The following is a 20916-nucleotide window of genomic DNA, read 5'->3' as shown; positions in this document are numbered from 1 at the left end:
ATGAAGATTTAGATGTTAGATAAAAATTCATGACAAAAAGAGATAAAAGTGAAAGAGAAAAAAATGAAAGAAAGGCGGAAATGGAAACACACAGAAACCAGAACATAAAAAAAGTCATCACAATGATTTTCCTATTCTTTCCTATGATCATATTTTCCCTTGCCTGACCTCCCCCTGCCAGGTTTAATTTCCTGATTGGAGAGATCTGGATCTTGGAACAGCAGATGAGTTTACTTTGGCTGCACATGACCACAATGTTCAAAAAGGAGCATGGGGCAGACGGCTGCAAACCCTCAAATTAAGACGGGGCTGATAACTGATCATTTCAGGGTTCACTTAGAGTCCTACTCCATTATCAAAGCCATCTGAAAAAGGACAATTTAAGTTGTATTGGTCATCACTGGACTTGCCCATATGTCCTTTTTCTGTGCAAGGACTTAAGTGGGGGTTGTTTCTGTAGCATTTAAGACGAGGCAATAACTGTCTAAAGTGCAGCTTTAGAGGTCTCATTGGCAGATCTCAAAGGGACAATTCAATCTCCATCCAAAAATCTCCATCTGTGCGCCGACAAGATCAATGGAAGAGAGGGAAAGGGAGGAACAATCATTCCTTCGACCTCTTGTAGACACAGTCTCCCAAACTCCACTGATGTTACAGTTGTAACCACAAAAAAGTGTGAGAGGAATGATGAGATGAAGAAACAGGAGAGAACAGCCCTGGTAGTGGAGGGGTGTAGACAAGTTGGTTCCTTTGGAGGTTTCTTTTTGTTTTTGTCCCTGCTGGAGTCCAGTGCTCCTTTGGTCCCATGCAGCCTTGTGCATAATTCTTCATCTGTGAATCACGGGTCATTAAGTCAAAGTGAGAAGGAAGGAGCAAATTCTACACCAAAGGGACCTCACTCTCTGTCTTTTCTCTGCCTGATTTCTCTGTTTGAATTCAAATCCTCTTTCTTGTTTTGGTTTTACTCTTCAGATCATGATCAGAATTAAATCTAATTGCATCTGTAGGGCTGAGATATGCACTAATACTAAATGCGTTACCCATCTTATTCCCCTAATCATAGCCTTATATGACACCATTGCATGTCTAACCACACCCAAAAGCATCAAAGCATGAGTGGAAGTCATTGATGGTGCATGTCTAGTGTCAAGTCATGTCAAGTATTGAAACACAAGATTAAAAAAACCTTTGTAACTTGGCCCTGGAATTTTCTGCAGCTATGTCAATAAAAAGATCAACAGAATGTATTTATGATTCTCTGTATAAAGTATTTTCTCAGTAACCAGGATATTTTTCTTTCAGCTGGTGCTGCAACTTTTCTGTCACAAGTGAAACTGAATTGACCACAATTGTTGGAAGTGGAAGCCAAACCCCAGAGATGAACGAGCTGAAACTATATACACATTTGGAAATGCTGCTTTTATGTTATGTTATGTTATCTTCGCACCTGGACCTATTTCTAACACTGACAGTTCAAAATAAGTGCAACAGGCCATATATATTTCACATATATATATATATATATATATATATATATATATATATTTTTTTTTTTTTTTTTTTACAATAGCAAAACAAGACAGTCAGAATTACACATGTAGCCCAGGAATCATGACTCATTTTTCAGCACATTTAACTTGCCATCCCAGCACGACTCTTTCCGAATAGCCTGACCAATAGTGGAAAACACAAATCCCAACCACCATCATCTGTTTCCCAGGCATCTGAAGAGAAAGTGTTCTCTCCAATAAGCTCTGGCAAAAAGAGGGAAACTGCAGGGAGAAGAAGGCTCCTTGGAAGCGGCAGAGAAGGAAAAATACAAAGTGAAGAAATAAAAAGAAAAGTGGTTTAGTTGAATGGGATTTAGGTTTGGAGAGGGAGATAACAGCATGGTAACAAGAGGTCATGGACAAGGATGGTAAGACGTGGGGAGGTTAAAAGAAGAATGAGCATGATTTTCTCATGCTCATTTTTCCAGGAGAAGCAAGGAGAAGCTTTCTTCCACAGCTGGTTCATGTATTCGCAGATTCTATTTATGTCTGGTCAAAGCAGACATGACAAACTCCAAAATGGGCCTCATGAGTCAGCCAGGTCCTCTGACGTTACATGAACTTGGACACTGCGTGTCTGTGAAGGCGATATAAGCCATTTTTCCTCTACCCTGAGATCACACGACTCCATATGAACACAAGGAACTGAGAAAAACTTGCAAGGGTGTTTTGCCTCACAGCAGAGCGTTGACAGGCCTGCTGGAAAATGGAAAGCTGCGTGTAAGTGTTGACCTCGAATTACCTTCCTTGCTTCCTCGTCCACGTATTACCTTTTTTTAAATTCCTAATTTTCCCTCTGTTCTTTTTTCTTCTCACCACTTTGTCCACTTCATTCAATCTCAATAATCTTTCCTCCTGTTTAACTGATAGTTCTGCCAATATGATGCCAGAAATACACACAAGAGCACACATTCATTTTAGGCTACATTCCATTGCAGTGTAATTCTTTTCTTCAGTGGGTAGATGGCTCAAAACATCTCAGTAAAGTAAATTGCAGTGATGTAATAAATGTGGACACATCCAGAATATGGGGGCTGAATGAAAGTTTTGATAAGTATGAAAATTATGTAAAACATTCGCTTGCTAAAGCCTTCATGGTAATCATCTTGATACAGCTCGACAACAGTGAGAGATTTGTCTGAGCCAGTGCTTTCCACCACCATCCAGGCAAAGTAAGGTCTGGGTTTAAATCTGCCAATTTAAAACATTAATCTTGTATGCTTGAAAGTTACACTTAACCAGTAGCCATTTTAAGGAGTCTCTTACAAGAATTCTTTAAGAATGAGAAACTAAGTAACTAGTACAATGAAGAACCAAGTGCATATTTATAACATGAGCAGGTTTGACCAAACTGTAGTACTTGACACCCTTGGAATATACAGACAAGCAGCCATAAGTGAAACTCTTTTGAAATTAATTTTTACGCATATGTTAAAATCTACATAAAATGTTGTTTTTTTAAGAACACATCCTTTATAAGAGAACAGAGCTGCAGCACCCACTTGCTGTATGAAGAGAAAATAATGTAGACTATGCCAGTAAAACCACAGTGAAGCACGGTTAAACCTGTTAACATGCAAGAGTTGATGATTTAGCCCAAAGTAACTGATAAATATATCAGTGCTGGAAGGCTAAAACACAACTAAGCTATAAAATTTGCCAGGCTTGCTTTTATTTGTCAAGATTTTCAACTGAAACCCTCCTTCAAGTTGGATTTCCAACTTGGAAAGTTGGAGTAACCTCAGCAATCCCGTCTTAACAATTGAAAGTGGCAGCTGTGAACGTAAATCATCACAAAACTGTCAAACCTTTCATCAGTATTGCCAGTATTGCATATTTGCGATTCGCTAAACAAGCTATATGCGATGCACTGACCAGGTTCTAGCCATGAACATGCTACATTTGTGTGCAAAAAACCCATTGTGATATATGAATGATTCTACCTTGCCAAGAAAGAAAACTCATCCTGTTTTTTTCTGCTTTTCTGAGTTTTATTACTCTAACAAGCTCAACTCAGAAGTAATGCTACTCCCAACTCATTTGACTTCCAAGGTAAATGCAAAAGCATTAGTTTTGTCGCCGTTAGGACAAATAAGGTGTTGACATTAAGAATTACATGATAATGACACTAAATGAAATCAGGAGATGTCCAAGGTCACCTGTAGCACATTTAGTTATACTTAAGGGAAACTAAGTTTAGTAATATTAAATATATATATATATATATATATATATATATATATATATATATATATATATATATATATATAAAACAAATTACTATCTGCATTAAAAGTAGATATTAATCAAGATAAAAGCACAAATTCAAACATTTAATTTACCACAAACTGTAAAGAAATTCTGCCCAACCAGAGCTTCTAATCTCTTTTCTATAATCACCCTTTAAATCTTATTTAGCTTTTCTGAGTCCCCAGAGGCACCTACCAAGAAACTCCCTGAAGCTGAGTGCTTTTAAAAAGGCTCCATAATAGAAATTGTGATAAATGGGGTTAAGAAAGTTATAAACGTGAACACATTAGAAGGAACCGTTCTTGTGTTACACGAGACCTCAAGCTCAGATTCGCGCAGCGTACTGTAATTTTGGTTCACAGCAGACGTGTAGACTCATATATTTGTCCATCGGCAGCAGCACAAAATTACAGGTCTCCTGTTTCTCGTGACTGTTTGGAGTATTTTATGGAGAAGTCTTTTAATGAGGGCTAAGAATTGCTGTCCTCTAAAATATTATTTTCTAGTGAGTCAGCATGGGTTCTTTGAGTCACTCCCATTTGCAGCTATTGACTCCAAAATGAATGGTTACAATTAAATAATCCCCAGTTATTTCTGTAGGCCACAAGTGAGGAGTGTTTCCAATAAACAGAAAAGGTCCATATTTCAAATCTCTTGCAATAAATGACAGACATCTTTTACATATGAACATTACACCCCCATTGAAGGATACATTTTGACTAACCACTTTAACCTTCTTCACCAGCCAGAGAACAGGCTACCATGTGGCTGATTTTTATAGCTCACTAAATCTGGGAATTTTTTCAGTCCAATATTTGTGATTTGTTCTGTATTGTTTACTTTGATTGGTTTCTTAGTAGTTTTGGCAAAATGTCTAATTTTTGCCTGTTGTTTGTTTATTTGTTTTGTTTATTTTTTAAAGACAGCGCTATTTTGTTTGTTGTCATAGTGACAGATGCTGCTTATTAACATGACGCCTTTTACAAAATTTTTCATGGGAAACAGTTGTGATGCACAAGCTCAGCACACATGAATAATTCATGCAATTATAGGTCTACTTTGAGGGAAATGAATAATGTAATAATCAGCTACCTCTCCAGTGAGCCCCTCATCTTGTAATGAAACTGCAGCTTCATGAAGCAGTTGAATGATATTGTGGACCACCACGAGAGCCACCTTTTTAACCTACCAGTAGAGAAATGCATGGTGGGAAATGACAGCTTTCAGAATATAAAATATAAAAATAAAGAAAAAGAAAAAAAGAATTGCCAACTAAATAACTGATTGCAGTGTCATTCTCTCAGATGAAAAGGACAAAAGGAAAAAATCGGAAGTATAATTCTGGTTTTAGGTTCTCTGAGCTAAACTGTGTTTAAACTGTGTTTACCAGAAATACATAAAGCAAAAAGTACTGGTTGTCAAACAGCATCCTTGGAAGCGTAGAGGCAGTTCTCTCTTGTTCTCACTGATTCACTGCTCTTCTTTTTGGCTTTAACCTCCAAGCTTGTTGTTGCATCGTCTCTTTCTGTTTTTCAAATTCTCACTATCTTTTCCAGCCATCTTAACTTTTAACACCGCTTCTCGTCTCTTATCAAGTCTCTATCTCACAATCCTAAACTTTCACATGTTTTTTTTTACAGTATTTGTTCTTCTGCTGGAACCCCTATTGCCTCCACTTCACCAGCAGCTCATTTCAGCTCTGTGCACCGCAGCCAAGGGTGCATGCCTATCTCTCGTACTTGCTTTGCCCTCCTCCTGTTCACCAGAAGTGCAGCTTACATTGTAATTATTTAACCAATAACAGCACAAAGGTCACATTCCAGCAGCTAGTCTCGTCCAGCCTCTTATTATATTGCTCTGTGTCCAAATGCTATCTTATCAGTTCAAGGGGGTATTAAGGAGGAATGATGAGCAAACATGGCTGTATCTTGTGGTTCACTTGTGGGTTTAATTTAAAAGTAAGTTAGTTAAAAAACAGTCAACAAACAACAAAAATCTTGTAGCTCAAACTTTTTGCTTTTATAACAGATCTACAAAACCAAACTGAATTTAAGTTAAATTGATTCTGATACTCTTAAAACGACAATGTGACATTTTCATTTTAAATCATTTTAACCTCAATCCAACCCATTACAATGTTTAAGCACTACATCTATTTAAATTATGGCTAAATGCATTCTACAAAACATTGGGAATGTGTACAAAAAAAAATTTCCTCTTATTTACTGCCACAAAAAAATGACAACTAAAATTTGATACCCACTGTAAACATCCTGTAGCTGGGCCAATGTGGTAAAACAAACAGAAAAAAGAAGGAGCATGAGGCAAAGATTCAACTAATGGAATCTATTCTTCTGTATGCTGGGTCTCACGTCATCACTCTCAAATGCTCCTGCTGTTTATCAAGCTAAATGACTAAATTACTTCTTACTTCCTTAATTTGTTAAACACGTTTGGCTACTTTAGCGCACGTTTAAGCTGAATTTAGGAACATTAGGGTGCCAGTAAAACAGTGAGAGTGGCCTGTTTTTGCTCCCACACCTACAGATGATCTCTGTTAGTCTTTGTGCAGTATGCTATCCTCAAATAAATTTACAATCCCTTTGTGGACAAACCACTTAATGCTCAGTTGCTCAGCTTGATATATGGGTAGATGGTTCCTACTACAGGCTGTGGGGGTGGAGGAGGAGTTGTTATGCTAGAGTGGATACTGTAAAACACAAATACAGTACAGAAACAGAAAACAAATCTGAATTTAGAGTTCCTTTGTGTCTTTTCTGATCTGATGGGTCTTACTACTTCAGAAATAATTCTTGTTCACACTCCCATCTGCGAGTAACCATCATGTTTCTAACCAGACAAAGGGAAAGAGAGGGAGAGGGAGAGAGACAGCGTTGTCTTCTGCCCTAAAAGGAGAACGCTGAAGCACCAGTTGGCAGTTGTCACTTGTAACTGAGGCTGAAACCACACAGTGTTCTCCATCTGAGGGGATGGGATTTAGAGATTGCCAGATTCGCTCTGCACTTTCCAGTACTCTGGCAACCCAAAGCAACCATCTAACAGAATTGTGGGAAGTGACTGACATTTCAGATTTTCCTTGGTTTTAACCTCCAACCACCCCTGACCTACCCGTCTCCCACCCCACTCCTTCATTAAATGTTTAGATGGATGATCTTTTTTCTGCTATGTTGACAGAAACTTGTTGTTCCTGACCTTCACTTGAGGTCAGTTCATACATCTTCACATACCAGGTCGAAAACGATGATCATTTTCCAACTCACGAAGCGCACCAATGCACAATATCGACCCGAGAATACCATTTGAAAAGGTCACAGTTTGACTCACTGTTTGTACAAGCCTCATTGATTTTGACAGCGCTTTCTAGGTGAAGTGACTCGATCATTTTAACTCTTGTGAACCCGTCATTTGTCACTGTAAGTCGACAGTGCCAGGCAGAACAGACGAATCACCAACATGTTTTTCTGGATGAGAGGCAATAAATGACCTGAGTCATACAAAAAAAAAATCTGTCAAGGTTTTCAACTCAATTTTCTTAATGAGCCTCAGAGCAAAACTCATAAGCTGACGACTGATTAGAAAGCTCAGCATTTCTTGATATCCACTTATTCTGAACCTTAAAATTCCAGTGAGGTCACCCTTCATGGAAAATATGCTTAATGTACAGTGTGTCACATGAACACCACTCACAGATGCCACACAGCTAGCTGGCTAATAGTAAACTACTATTCAGCTGGTACAACAACCGTGTACATAGTGTTTCTTCAAAGATTCGCTTTCTTTTCTTTTCTGGAATGTTTTGCGGCGCTAAATATAACCATTCCCCCAACTGAAAGAGTGTGATTACAGGTCAATTTATGGTTTAAACACACCAGTTTTCCGGTGAGGGTAGTATCATGCTTCCATACCTGCTGATGCTGAGCGTAAGCTGCTGAGTGCAGGTTTTGATCTTGTTCTGAGCCTCCATGTGAGTCAGGTGTTCTGTTGCGTCACCGTTGATAGCCAGAATGGTGTCGCCTGGACACAGGTCACCTTGGGCTGCCTTGCTGCCAGGTGTCACCTAACAATATTCACACATACCGGATATGCACAGACACACACAACAATCCAAGCACACCCAAGAAAAGAAAAGAGAAAATAAAGAGCCATTATAAGTGGTTTCAAATTGTTGGTGAGAAAAAGAAAAAAAGAAAAAGAGAATTAGCCTGGGAGCGTCAACACAGAGAAGCCCGTCTTTGATTTATGTCACAGTGCCTGGGGCAGTGCCTTCAACAATGACACAGGTGAATAGTCTTCTCACTTTTAAAGGTGGTGAAATACCTGGAAGGAAGGGTATATACCCGGCCTTTTCAAATTCAGTAAATCCATATCAGGGGTTTTCATCAGAAAAGTTGCTAAGCCGTGTGTGTGGGTTGGGGGAATTTAATGAACTCCAGTTATGTAGCACCATCCATGCAATATAACCATCTATGTGCACAAGATGAAACAAATGGCTAAGAGTATTTGATTTGGTTCTTTATTCCCCCCTTTTCCCCCCTTTTTTCATATGTGTAGAATGGTTAAACAGCAGGCCAATAAGCAGATAATTCGGTGTATGCTACATTAACTAACCTAATGGTTGTAGCTTTTGCCAAAAAAAGAAATTTCCAATACCTCACTGAGGCTATGCATGTGTAATTTTATAATCAGCTCAAGTTGATACAGTGAAGTTTCAAGTCTGGGGAGTATGTTACTTTTGAACCAGGCTTGCACATGAACCTTGAACAACAATGTATCTGTGTAATGTTAGACTCGTTTCCAGGCATCTGTGCAATAAGTTCTTTATATAATTAATGCATTTCCTATTGTCTTTTTTATTTCTGCACAGCATGTCCCCACCTCTTTAATGTAGATTTTCTTTCAAGAGTTAGAGAGAGCAGGTTCTTCTCTGTGATCTCTCATTCCTAAAAACTCTCCTGGCCAGTGGATATTTGAGCCCCAAGGGAGAGTAAAGGGGAGGGCAGTCACATGTGATATCAATTTTTCATTATTACACATACACAAACATGTGCCTCTGACTGATCATATGGTTTTGTCTGACATTAATAATAAGAAACTGCAGCTTATTTCCTCCGCAGTAAAACAAGTCCCAGTCATCCGGCAGGCTGCAGAGCAAAAAAAGTATTTTATAGCAGTGAAACAAAAATCATGATGCAAAGTGAACAGTTGTCATCATGTCTCTAGTCTTTTTTGCATGTGTAATGTGCTGTGAACAGTGACCTGCATGGCTATTAGTTTGTCTGTATTTTCCCAGCCATTAAATGTGAGATTCCTGCAGCTGGATCATCATTTGTGTAGTTGCACCATTTTGGGAGGAATATTAAGCAATAATATGTTACATTTTTATATCATCTGGACTTGCTTTTTCCAGTTGGTCACAGGGGCTGTACTCAACCAAGCAAAATCTTGGTTGACTGAAATCATTATTTCTCTTAAACCAAAAGATTGGTCCCTGGAGGGGGTGGAGAAATGGTCTGTTTCCTCTAAATTAACTAAAAGCAAAAAGCTACAGTGCATGACTGCACACTAGCCTGCTAGCCCTATTATCCTAAAGAAATTATGAGGCAACCTAAAAAGCAGAAACCTGCTTTTCATTTATCAGGATAAGAAGATAAGGAAACTGATGGTTTTGGAGAGCATCCTGTTATTACTCCTGTACATCAAGTGTCTGTGACTAATCTTTGTTTCATCATGCGAGCTGGTAAGTGCATCACTCTTTGAGCTCATTCATCTTCATACCAGACTACTCTCTGCCTAACTCCACACCCTCTTATAATGTCTACTGCAATGACAGCTAAACCTTAAGATATACTGTCTCTGGAGGCTGAAAAACCATGATCTAACACATTTTCACAAGCACTTTTCAGTAATCTAATTAAAGCTAAATAAAGATATGATTGGTTGAAAGTCTGGAAAAATAAACAGAATCCAAAGAGAGTTGCATGTAAAAGAGAAGCAGACTCACTAACTGGGAGGAGCCTTTCAAGAGCAAAGGCATACAAGTTCACGCTCCACGAAGCACTAATAGCTGAGTCGTGTGGTTCAAATGTGGAATTCCTAATTTACAGCCTCTGACCGCCCAATGTCCCTCACTCAGTTCCGGTAAACTGTGGGGAGTATGAGTAGGTTTGTGTGTTTCGGTGAGTCCTTGGGAAATGCAAACCCACCTAAGCTTGCACTGTTTATAAGCTGCTTCTTGTAGCCTGGCATAAACAACTGAGCAAGTGTAATCTAAGTTCTGTAAATTCAAGATAGATCCTTTCAAAGGAGCAGAGGCACAAACAAAGCTTTTCTTGGAGATGGAAACATAATGGATTCTTGTTTGTCAGTGCCTGTTTTCACAGACACTAACTGGAGGTTATAGTTTGCCCCTGTCATTTAGCACAACCTCCCCTGTGAGAATGCATGTCAGATGTTTGTGTGTGTCTTTGCTTTATGTCTGGATTGTGTCAAAGTGGACTGAAGGACATGGAATAGCAACAGAGTAACATCACCTCAGCGTCAGGCCATGCAGCATAGCGAATTACTCCAATACATTTACTAGTACACCTAAAAACAAATACATATAGTAGTATGCCAAGCACCACAATAGCATGACTATGGAGTGACTAACAGAAAACGATTCCCATCTGCAAGGAAATGTAAGGATGATGTAGAGCTACACAGTTCACGCATGTTGTGCTATATTAACTCTGTGTGTGTGATGTAATTACTTAGATCTACAGAGCGTTAAAGTTTACACGATTGCGAAACAGCTTTTAAATAACAAATGGATATTTTGTTTATCTATGTCATATCAATGTGGTCTTTTTACTCACAACAGCATACCACAAGTTAAGTGATCCATTTCCTATTGCTTCATATGTTGGCAGAAATAACAATAAAAAATGTAACTCAAGGATGAAAAGCATCAATCTCCTCAAAAATGATGTGACCAAATTTGTTGTGAACAATGAAACGGGGTTTCTTGTACAATCTGGAGGGGGAGAAAAGACATCATTTAAACAAAATGACCTGACTTAGAGGCTTTATATCATTTGCTGTGAATTCAAATCTAATTTTCACCCAGTAAACCTACTTTCCTGTCCCACAGATATCTAAGGATTTAATTAAACACAACAGCAATCGTGTTGTTTTTTTAGCTGCTAGAGTTTAGTTTCCGTAGATTATGCTAAATGCATCAATTAACTGTCATATAGGCTTTAGAAAGTTGGGTGAAGCCATTAGAAAGTGGAGTGTGTGACATATGGATCAAATGCAGGACATTCACCCAGGAGACTGAGGTTTATATTGCAAGTGAGACCAAAAATCAGTGTTGACATAGCATGATCAGGACTTCTTTTTTTATTATAATTTTTCCTTTTCTTTCACAGGTTTGTAACTTACAGGCAACAAAACCACTTGGTTACATTTAGAAAGAAACCACAACACTAACCAACTGTTAGAGCATTTCTGGTAAAGAATAATGTCACAGTCACATGAGTTATCTACAATGCTATCATCCTTAAAGGGGAAAGCTGAGCTAAGAAAAAACTGTTATGACCTCAATGGATTACTTTGACATATGTTGCTGCAATGAGGCTAGTGCTAAAACCAAGTCTACAAAAATCTGCATTATCTTAACAAAACCCTTCCTGCGTGGGGCTGTTAATGATGCATGGTTACCCACTACCCAGGTAGTGAGTGAACTGGAAATACATCAAATTGCTATTTGATTGAATCACAATCAAGTCATCGTATTTTTTTCCTCAGTATGTTTTTATTTATCATCTGTAAAGAAGAACTTAGATTTAACCTTAAAAAAGTGGTACGATATATGTCAAGTAGAGAGAAACTTGGCACTTGTTATTGCGGCAAGGTCACTTAAGGTGTTCAAGCATAAGACAGGCAGTCATGATGGCAGGGAAGCATCAACAGTGCATAAAGAAACTTTAGCAACTGGTTATTAGGCAATCTAAACATGCATCCCCATTCCCGTAAGAAGCTACTCCACAAACAGTGACACAGTTAAATGCTAACAGATACAGCGGCTAGCAAATGACAGCCTCATGTCACACAGAGTCATCATGTGGCACGCTGAGGTTTGGTGAGTATGCTGGAGTGCGGTTTCGCTGTGGACGTGTACTCGAGAGAAGCAATGAGGCTGAGAACACAGGAAAGAAAAGAGTCAATGTGTAAATATTTGATTATGTGTGTTTGCACATTACGCGCTGCATGTGCTGCATCAAAACTCATTCAAGTGTGACATCATCTTCATGATCAAGTAATAGGACAAGTTATACGTTATTTTTGTATTTTGTTTTCTCAAGGTAACACAGGGACTTTAAAATGCCCTTTGGTGTTTGTCTTAGTTCCTGAAAAGTTCCTATTTGCTCTGCAGTGATACTTAAAGCTGCAGTACGCAAAACTGTTTGGAGTGAGTGGGTGTCACAAATAATACCCTTTTATCATATTCTCATTCAAGTTCAGTCTTTGGAAAACTTACTTGGGCCAATCACAAGTCTTTTCAGACCAGGTAGTAGAATAAAGAAATAGACTAAAGATTCACAGATAATAAGGTGTGGTGGCCTACAGGAACCTACAGGATTACTGATCAGAGAGCTAGTACACAGACAGTAGTTTACATAAGACTGCTGTATTGTTCTACCACCTTTTAAAAAGCTGTGTAATTAAGATGTGACTCACAATGAATTACAGCTATTTAAACACTGCTAAAGCAACAGTTGTTTATTCTGGGAAGTTTCAACCAGAGGTTTCTATCTAAATGTCTCCTCACCTGCAAATCACAAGATCAACACTTAAATGAGAAGAGCCTGTCATTTTCAGATGTTGTACTCGTGTATAAACTCCACAGAGAGACTTTGAGCTGGGTGGGAGCGCCGAGTTGCACATCTTAGCAACAGAGAGAATAATTTTCTGGCAGTGTCTCAGGCCTTTGTTGGACCTGAGATAAGAACCATGGTTATGACCTTGAAAAGCCAATACATCGCCTGGAGTGTGAGGCTCCAACTGGTTTGTGTTATTCACACTCAAACAAAGAGGCTCAATCTGCCAAGACCAATAAGCAACACTGAAGTTGATGATTAAAGATGCAGGGTTAGACTTAAATGAGAACCCAAGTAAATGGGAGTGCCCTGATGAAGTAATTACAGTTGCATTCAAGTGCATCTAGAATGGCAGAGATGTTCCAGTCAATCTGATTTGTAATCAGATTAGCAGAATAACTGACTGTTTTGTCTTCTGTTTTTTTGCACATGTGCTGTGCTTTCCGTGAAATTTCCTTTTGCCATGTGATGCTTGAACATGTTGTACAAGATCATGAGACCACCAGAAGATTCTTTTGCAAGTTTCACAGCAAATACACTGAAACAAACATGTTTTCTGAGAATATGAGCAGTCGCCCAATTATTTCCCCCTAGAGAACACTTGAAGTCTAACTGCAGCATGGATATCATAATAACAACAATCACTGAAATCCACTTTCATACATCAGATAACCAGATGAACAGGAAGAACTTAGAAACCACCCAAGGACTTTCATTGTTCCCTCTGCCCTATACTGTTTCAAGAGCTCAGCAGCTTCACTGACAACAGGAAGTTCTTCAAGGGTGCCCATCTGTTATATTTCGCTCAGTTTGTTGTGGAAATGCAGCATCTGTAATTCTAGCCTAGAGAGAAAAAAAGGCTCCCAGACAGCAGCTTGAAGCTGATTATTATACACAGCAGTGTCTGAGAAATAACCCATGTGGCTGTAGGTTGCATGTCCTGTCTCTGCTATATGACAGATGTACAGTGAAAGCTCAGAGGGTGCAAATGGTGTTGAGGTTCTGTATGCACCGAAATTGCATTTGCTCTTAATTCATTTTCAGTAATTCCAGTGTCCTAATACAAGCAGAATAACAATTGTGGGATGACATGACTTGGTTGAGTCATTTAGTCCACTGAGACTAAAGATGCACTCGATCATATTCCAGAAAAACCAGCTGATTAAAGGATTGTGATGGTGTTGCAGAACGATTTTCTCTTTGTGCCCCTTATCTTGTAAAGTCCTGCAAACACCAGCCACAAAGACAGAAAGTGACTAGCTGCAGTTCATATTAGTTTTCCTGCGAGTGGACTATGATTTAACACCAACTCTAACCCATCTTTGACAGTCAGAATATGTCATTTTTATTGGTATTAAAATCTTATCCCAGTCAGGAACAAATAATGATCACAAACTTTCCAAAAATAGAGTTTAAGGCTGGATTAGGGTTATGGTTGCCTAACTTTAACCTATAAAGGCTTAGACATTAGAAGATTAAAGAGTCTTAACTTGGAGATCTGTATTTTTGTGACAACTAAAAGAAGAATTTGATGTGTGAATAACTGGCCTTTACATTCATAAACAAAAACTAAATCTCTACTGCGACTTGTCTGAAAACTTCATCTTGCAGAGGCCATGCAGCAGGTTGAGCAAAATAGAAGGAACGCAGAGACACTGTACACTGCTTGGATCATTATTCACCCAACACTCGGTTGTGAATTCCTGTCCAGGAAGGTGACTGTTTTCCAGCTGGCAAATCTGACAAGTGTCCTGCATCACCTTCTGTCTGGAAGTAACTTTAACAAAATGGCTAATATCACAGCTTTCACATTCAACATGTTCTCTTTAAATGCTTCTACAGAGATATCAAGGAAAGTTTTTTCAGCTATTTAATGTCTCTCATCCACACCAAGCCATTTGACAACCAGACCCACCATGCCTACACATGCCATCTGGGCAAATGTTTCTAGAGTCAAATAAACATATCCCATTAACGAGCTGAAGTCCTAAAGGGCTGGCAGGGGACTAATCAGCTTATCCAGGAAGATTATCACCTTACGCAAAGACCCAGCTGCTGCCATCATAACTTGCTTTCTGGTATTTACAACTTTCAGTGTGCAGGTGTTGCATGACATTCACTTTTATACTTGCTGAAAGACATTAGATGAGGGGAGGGCTGTGTAAAGTAATCTAACACTCAAAAACTCCTAATATTTAGTTCTCATATTCGGCCTTCTCTTCTTTTCTTGGAAAGCCGACATACTAAGAACGATCTGAATAGTCCAGCGTGTGTAATTCTTACATGGTGCTTAAATACCCTCTAAGGAGGCATTCTAGTTACTGTACTACATGAAGTATCTTTCTCTGACACACACAAACATGCTCTTCCTCTATAACTCTTTCTGCGTCATCATTCAGTGCATTCAAACTGCTGTCTTGGGCATGCACCGTACAGCAAGAATGCAACAAGTATGTGATGAACGGCAGGTTTACGAGATACTCCTGCACTTCAGCAACAATGAATCACTTCACACACTTCCGCACCAGAGAATCAGTGTCACATATTTTCTGGTTTTTACATCTCTCTGAATTTGAAGGATCAAGTTCTGTTATTAAAACACTTTTTTTTTGTTGCTTTTTTTGCTTAAGCCAGTGTCAATTGGACATTGAAGTGGTTTGTAATGACCGGCAAGAAGCAAATAAAGGTCTTTAAGTGGCAGTGTAATGACAAGACTTTCAGCCAAATCGCTTTGTATTTAGGCCTCTGATATTACATATTTGGCTAAATATGCTTACATCTCAGCAGCTGCTTCCTTGTCTAAATATGAAGCCAAGTTTTTGGAGTTATTCAAAAATCCCCTATTGCTGTTGCTGCAGCTCTTCCATGTGAGCACAGTTTTTTATTGCCATCTCTTTCTGTAAAATATAACCTGTAATTAATTTTACTGATGCCATCACCGCAGAGTTATGAAACTCTTTCACAATGAATGCCATGCTTTTTACACTGGCACCCACATATACACGCACAGATTAATCTGGTGAGAAATTGTGTGATTAATTACCCTGAAACCACAACTTGCTTGCTGAACAAATTATTTAAGAAGTTAGGCATGCATCGGAAAGCCTGAGATGCCATTGAAATATTCTAAACAATTCAAGGAGGTTGCAACAGGCTTGTTAACTCTTATTCTTCCCAAAACAATTATTGCCTTGGCCACTACACTAGTTTGAAAAGAGAGAAATGGAAACATAAAGATCAACATAGTGCTCTGTCTACAGTAAACTTGATGATTCCTGAAGATATTATATTTTTGATATATATGCTGATATCATGATTGATGTCTATTTTTTTTAAGCTGCAGAGTTCAACTACCTTTTAAGGTTGTTTGCAGAGTCAAAAGCGTCGGGTTAGCAAGTTAATCTCTCGAGGTTTTACGACACCCTCTGAGTCACCCTTTAAAAAAAATAATATTTTATTAGGTTTAAAAAGAGCGCTTTGGGTCACCTTCCGGAGTTCATCTTCTTCTCTCAAAGTTGTTTATCAGCCGTCATAAATCTAAAAGGTGAACCTCTTGTCTGAGGTGCTGCAGGTCTGTAGTTAAAGGGTCGTTTTAGGCCTGGTGGTACAGCTGAGCACAACACCTGGAATCCCTCAGCAACACCAATGAGCTCTGATGAAAAACAAATGTCAGCGCCTCCCCTCCGTCCCTTCTGTAAGGCCTGCAGCAGGACCGGGCTGTGTTTATCCTGGCCGAGATGAACCTTTGGCTACTGCCAGATCAAACTGCCAGCACACTGACTCCTGACCCATATTGTGAGGGTCAGGAAAGTTCAGGAGGTTTTGTGATTACTATCAATAATACATCTACTGGTTCTGGTACTACCATAAATAATATTAATAGTGATTAATTAAGATTTCTTAATATAGTGTAATAATATATATTTTAAAACTAATACAAATACTATTTCTTTTAAAATAAAATCTAGGTTAATAAAAGAAAAAAAAAAACTAAAACCAGTTGGGTTGAGTTGTTGCCAGGTTATCTAAATGTAGAATAGTTTATAATTATTTATAAGTATTAAGTATTTAAGTCATTGAGTTTATATTACTATGAAGGATACGTTAACTAGCATTAGTTATCCTTAGTTTCATTCAAATTATAAAATACTTTTTCTAAACTATATAAATATATCCCTGTGTTGTGTCGTTCTGTTTATGTTGAGACTGATGATTTTGAACGTCGGTAAGTGTTGTTCGGCCAACTGCAATGACTCACTAAACCGTACTGGCAATTTTAGCTGCCAGAAATTAGACGCCCCCATCTGTCTGCTTTGAGAGTAAAGCTCCCGTTTATACACTGGCGTTAGGAATAGCAGACCTCTGAGACCTGTTAAGATTAATTCATTGAGCAACTTCCAACCTGACTCAGTTTATATATATTCATTTATTTATTTATTTATTTTCCTACTTCACTTAAAGCAGCCAAATATCCCCTGTCTGTTCCCACAGCTCAATGAATGGATAAACACGCAGACGCAAGAGACGACAAAGTTATTACCTACCCTGGAGACAGTTAACGGGGTGCTGAAATCCCGTCCTCCAACCAGCCGAAAACCCCACGGTGAGGGTCCCTTCAGTGTCACGGTCTGGGTCATGATTGCCAAAAAGACTGTGAGAGGATATCAGATAAATGACAGGCAGGCTGAGAAGGGGAAGTGTCCGTGGTTCCTCGATATACGGATGAAAACAGGGAACGTGAACTAACCACAGTCCTATGCCTAGCTGCTAGGCAACGCTGCCCCGGCTCTGAAAACTTTCCTCCTCGCTTGATTCAGGTTTAAATAACAAAGCCGCTTCTGACGTAGGACGACGGGCTGCCGTGCCCGCCTTCGCCCGGTCCATAGCAGAGAGAGTGGGAGGGGACGATGCTGGGTGTCGTGGCTGCTGCGTGTGGAGACTTCCAGTTGTGATATGTCACATAAGAGGCAGTGTTTGTGCAAATGTTAATGGAGTGAATATAGTGTGCATGCCATTATCAGCTAAATGCATTTGACTTGTCATTCATTCACTTCTACTCCCTCTACCTCAATGAAAGTAACAAAAGGTAAGTCTTTATTCATCTGCCACTTTCTGTTCTCAACTGCTTCTTTAGTAGGGACTCTTTTCCATTTGTATGAGTTACAGTTATACATGCCATTCTTAGTAAACTAGTTTAAGGCATAATTTGTTGGACAAAGACTCATTTTGTATTGCCTCTGTATCCCACCACAGAGGATTTTAAATCAGTCGATATGTGTGCAGACTTTCAGCTTCAAGTTAGGGGGTTTAACAAACATTTTCCACTAACTGTTTAGGAATTACAGCCATTTTTATACACAGGCTCCAATTGTCAGATTAACTGAACAAACAAATTAACTGAACAAACTAACATCATTTTTACTTTGAGGATTATTTTTCATTCTTAGTTTCAGTTTCTTCATGTGCAGTCTTTGCGTCGTGACTACCTGAATCCTACCAAGGCTTTACTGTTTCTTTTACTTGTTTGTGGGTCTCTCAGCATTCAGTTTTGGATTTAATAACTAAAAGCATGCTCTGCTGAGTTGAGATCAGGTGACAGACTTGACCATTGAAGAATATCCCATTTCTTTGCCTTGAGAAACTTTTGGGTTGCGTTTACTTTCCGTCATTATCCTTTAACACTGTGAAGCATCGTCTGATCAGTCGTGCAGCATGTGGCTGAATCTGAGTGGGGAGGAAAGCCATGTGCACTTCACAGTTCATCCTACTAATTTCACTGCGATCAATAGTGGAGCAAATTCAAAAGTGTTAAATGTTTTGGTGTTAGTAGTCTTAGAGTTAATTTTACTCTAAGTAGAGTCACATTCTTTTAATGTAACTCTGAGGTGTAAAATGATAGTAGTTAAAATCGAGTGTTAAAAATGAGTGTTTCTATTTCAAATCTGGAGGTGTTACAATGGAAACATTAACTCTTGACCTCTTAACTCTGAACTCCTACAGGGGCTATGACACTAATAGAGTAAATTCACAGACTCCGCCCCCAGCACGGCTCCAATCGAAGCTGAAGTGAAGCCGTTTCAGAACATTTTGCTCTACATAGTTGAGTTGTTTGCCATGCTTGGTAAGTAATTTTTTCAAAGATTGTTTCAATTATTATTATTAGCTTTTACTTCTGTGGCTCTTTGGAGTTGAGACAAAGCTGTGTGGAAGGCATTAGCCATGTTGCTCGCTGATAGCACCGCTCGCTGTTTTAGCTAGCTGAAAGGTATTGTTTGCGGCAAATACCACAGCCTTGAAAAAAAGCTTGCATGTGAATTTTCATTCAAATTTCTTGGTCAAATACACTTAAAACAATGTCTACAATGTGAAATGTTGGTATAATGGTGCTACTTGAAGCCTGAAAACGATCTCCCATAAAAAACGAGCAAACAGCAGTAGCAGACGTCCTGACTGGGTTCTACGTTAGCATTTAGATCCCTCCAGAGTTTTGTGCACACGGTTTAGGAAAAAATGAAAAAGGTTGAGGTTTTACATTTAGTTCAGTATTACCTGTTGTCTGTGTCCTTGTCTTTTGGGAAAATACTTTACACAAGTAATGGCTCAAAAAAGATTCCTTTTTTTTTCTGTGCTGCAATTGATTTGTGCCATTAATTAGTGTCAACTAATTTTTATTCAATCTCCACATAGGATATGCTTGTGAAGATGGAATATGGGGGAGAGCAGAAGTGCGTTGAAGTTCCACAAAGTGATGAATGAAGGACATGCATATTGTATTTTGTATTTATTGAAATAAGTGATGAGAATGCTGTTATTTGCATTTACCAGCTCACCTATGTCAGACCTTTTGATAAACGAAATTCTAATGAAAGTGAGAACATGTACACTGTTACATCTTTAGAAAATGTTTTGAAATTGTGGTGCACAGTTCAGAATAAATGTTTTTCAAAAACCATTGCATCTTTTTAGTAAATGTTTATTTCCAAAAGAAATTTCTAGAAGTTCAGAACAGTAAAATTCCCGCTTTTTAGAATTAATTAGAAGATAACTCTTACGTAGTTAAACTAAAATACTCTTTGAGAGTTAATATATAAACTCTTAACACCAAGTGTTAAATTATCAACTCCAGACAGATTTGGTGTTTAACACTAAATCAGAGTTAACGTACCAACTCTCCAAAAAGAGTTAAATTAACACTCTCTGGTGTGGACCCATATAGACACTTTAAAAGTGTTGAAATCAAATCTGACAGTGTTAATCTGGACATGCTGGATTTGCTGTGCACTAGTGGCCCGCCTCCACTGGCAGCCTTACATACGCATGCCCGTAACATTGTCTCCACCCTGTTTGGCAGACTGTTTCTCTCCTCCAAACTTTTATATCAGTCTGGTACAAGGTCTGGGCTTCATTTACACAAAGAGAGAGACTGTGCAGACTCTTTCAGATGTTTTCTGGCTTGGTCTAATCTGGTGTTGTTATTCTTGAGTGTAAATAGTGGTTTCTACCTCGTTGTAAACTCTCTGTATTTACATTTACGAGGGCGTCTCATGATTGTTCACCTTGACCACAATTCGCCTACCTCCTCGACTTCACTTGGTTAGATGTTATGAAGTTGTTTTTCTTAACCACTTGAATAGGATTATGCACTTTGGTTGTCTTCTGTGGCCTTTCAGGGCTTTTGGTGTTACTGAGCTGGTCACTGCAATTATTCTTTTTACAAATATACCATATTTCATTTGACCACTCCTAAATATTTTGCTGTTTCTCTGATAGGTTGACTTTGTAATATTTTAATGGCCTCCCTAATTTGCATCGACATCACTTGAAATTAAAAGCTATAAAATACAAATTCAGCAGTTTGAATAAACTTCAGATATTATGTCTTCTTCATTTGCCATTGAAATAAAAAGGGATTGAGCCTCACCTGGCCGTGCTGTCATGAAGTCAGTCAATTGTCCAATTCATTTTAAGCCCCTTAAAAGGACACTGTGTGTGTAAAAATGGCTGTAATTCCTTAACAATTAAAGGACTTTTTAAAAAATAAAACCCCTCGAATTCAAGCTGAAAGTCTGCTCTTTGATCACATATAGACATCTTTGATTTAAAATCTTCTGTGTTGGTTCACAGAGACACAAACAAACAAAATTGTATCTTTGTCCAACAAATTATAGTTATAACTGTACCAAGTTTTAACGTCAGCATTGCACAGTAATTGCTACTGTAAATGATTTGCTTTT

General features: G+C 38.6%; 1 protein-coding gene across 1 annotated transcript in view; it reads right to left on the bottom strand.

Moving 5' to 3' along the window:
- The window catches only part of pdlim4 (PDZ and LIM domain 4), a 43668-nt gene extending 26172 nt beyond the window's left edge, over positions 1–17496 (bottom strand). The window contains exons 1-2 of the mRNA XM_085174282.1: positions 17227–17496; positions 7727–7878 (exon numbers count right to left, since the gene is read on the bottom strand). Coding sequence (XP_085030408.1) covers positions 7727–7878; positions 17227–17319 — 245 coding nt within the window. The 5' untranslated portion in view covers positions 17320–17496. The remainder of the gene's footprint in view (positions 1–7726; positions 7879–17226) is intronic.
- Between the last annotated feature and the right edge of the window lie 3420 nt (positions 17497–20916).

This window comes from Neolamprologus multifasciatus, chromosome 10, assembly GCF_963576455.1.
Source record: "Neolamprologus multifasciatus chromosome 10, fNeoMul1.2, whole genome shotgun sequence".
Lineage (NCBI taxonomy): Eukaryota > Metazoa > Chordata > Actinopteri > Cichliformes > Cichlidae > Neolamprologus > Neolamprologus multifasciatus.
Note: the sequence above shows the minus strand (reverse complement) of the source record. Positions and strands in the feature narration are given on the sequence as shown.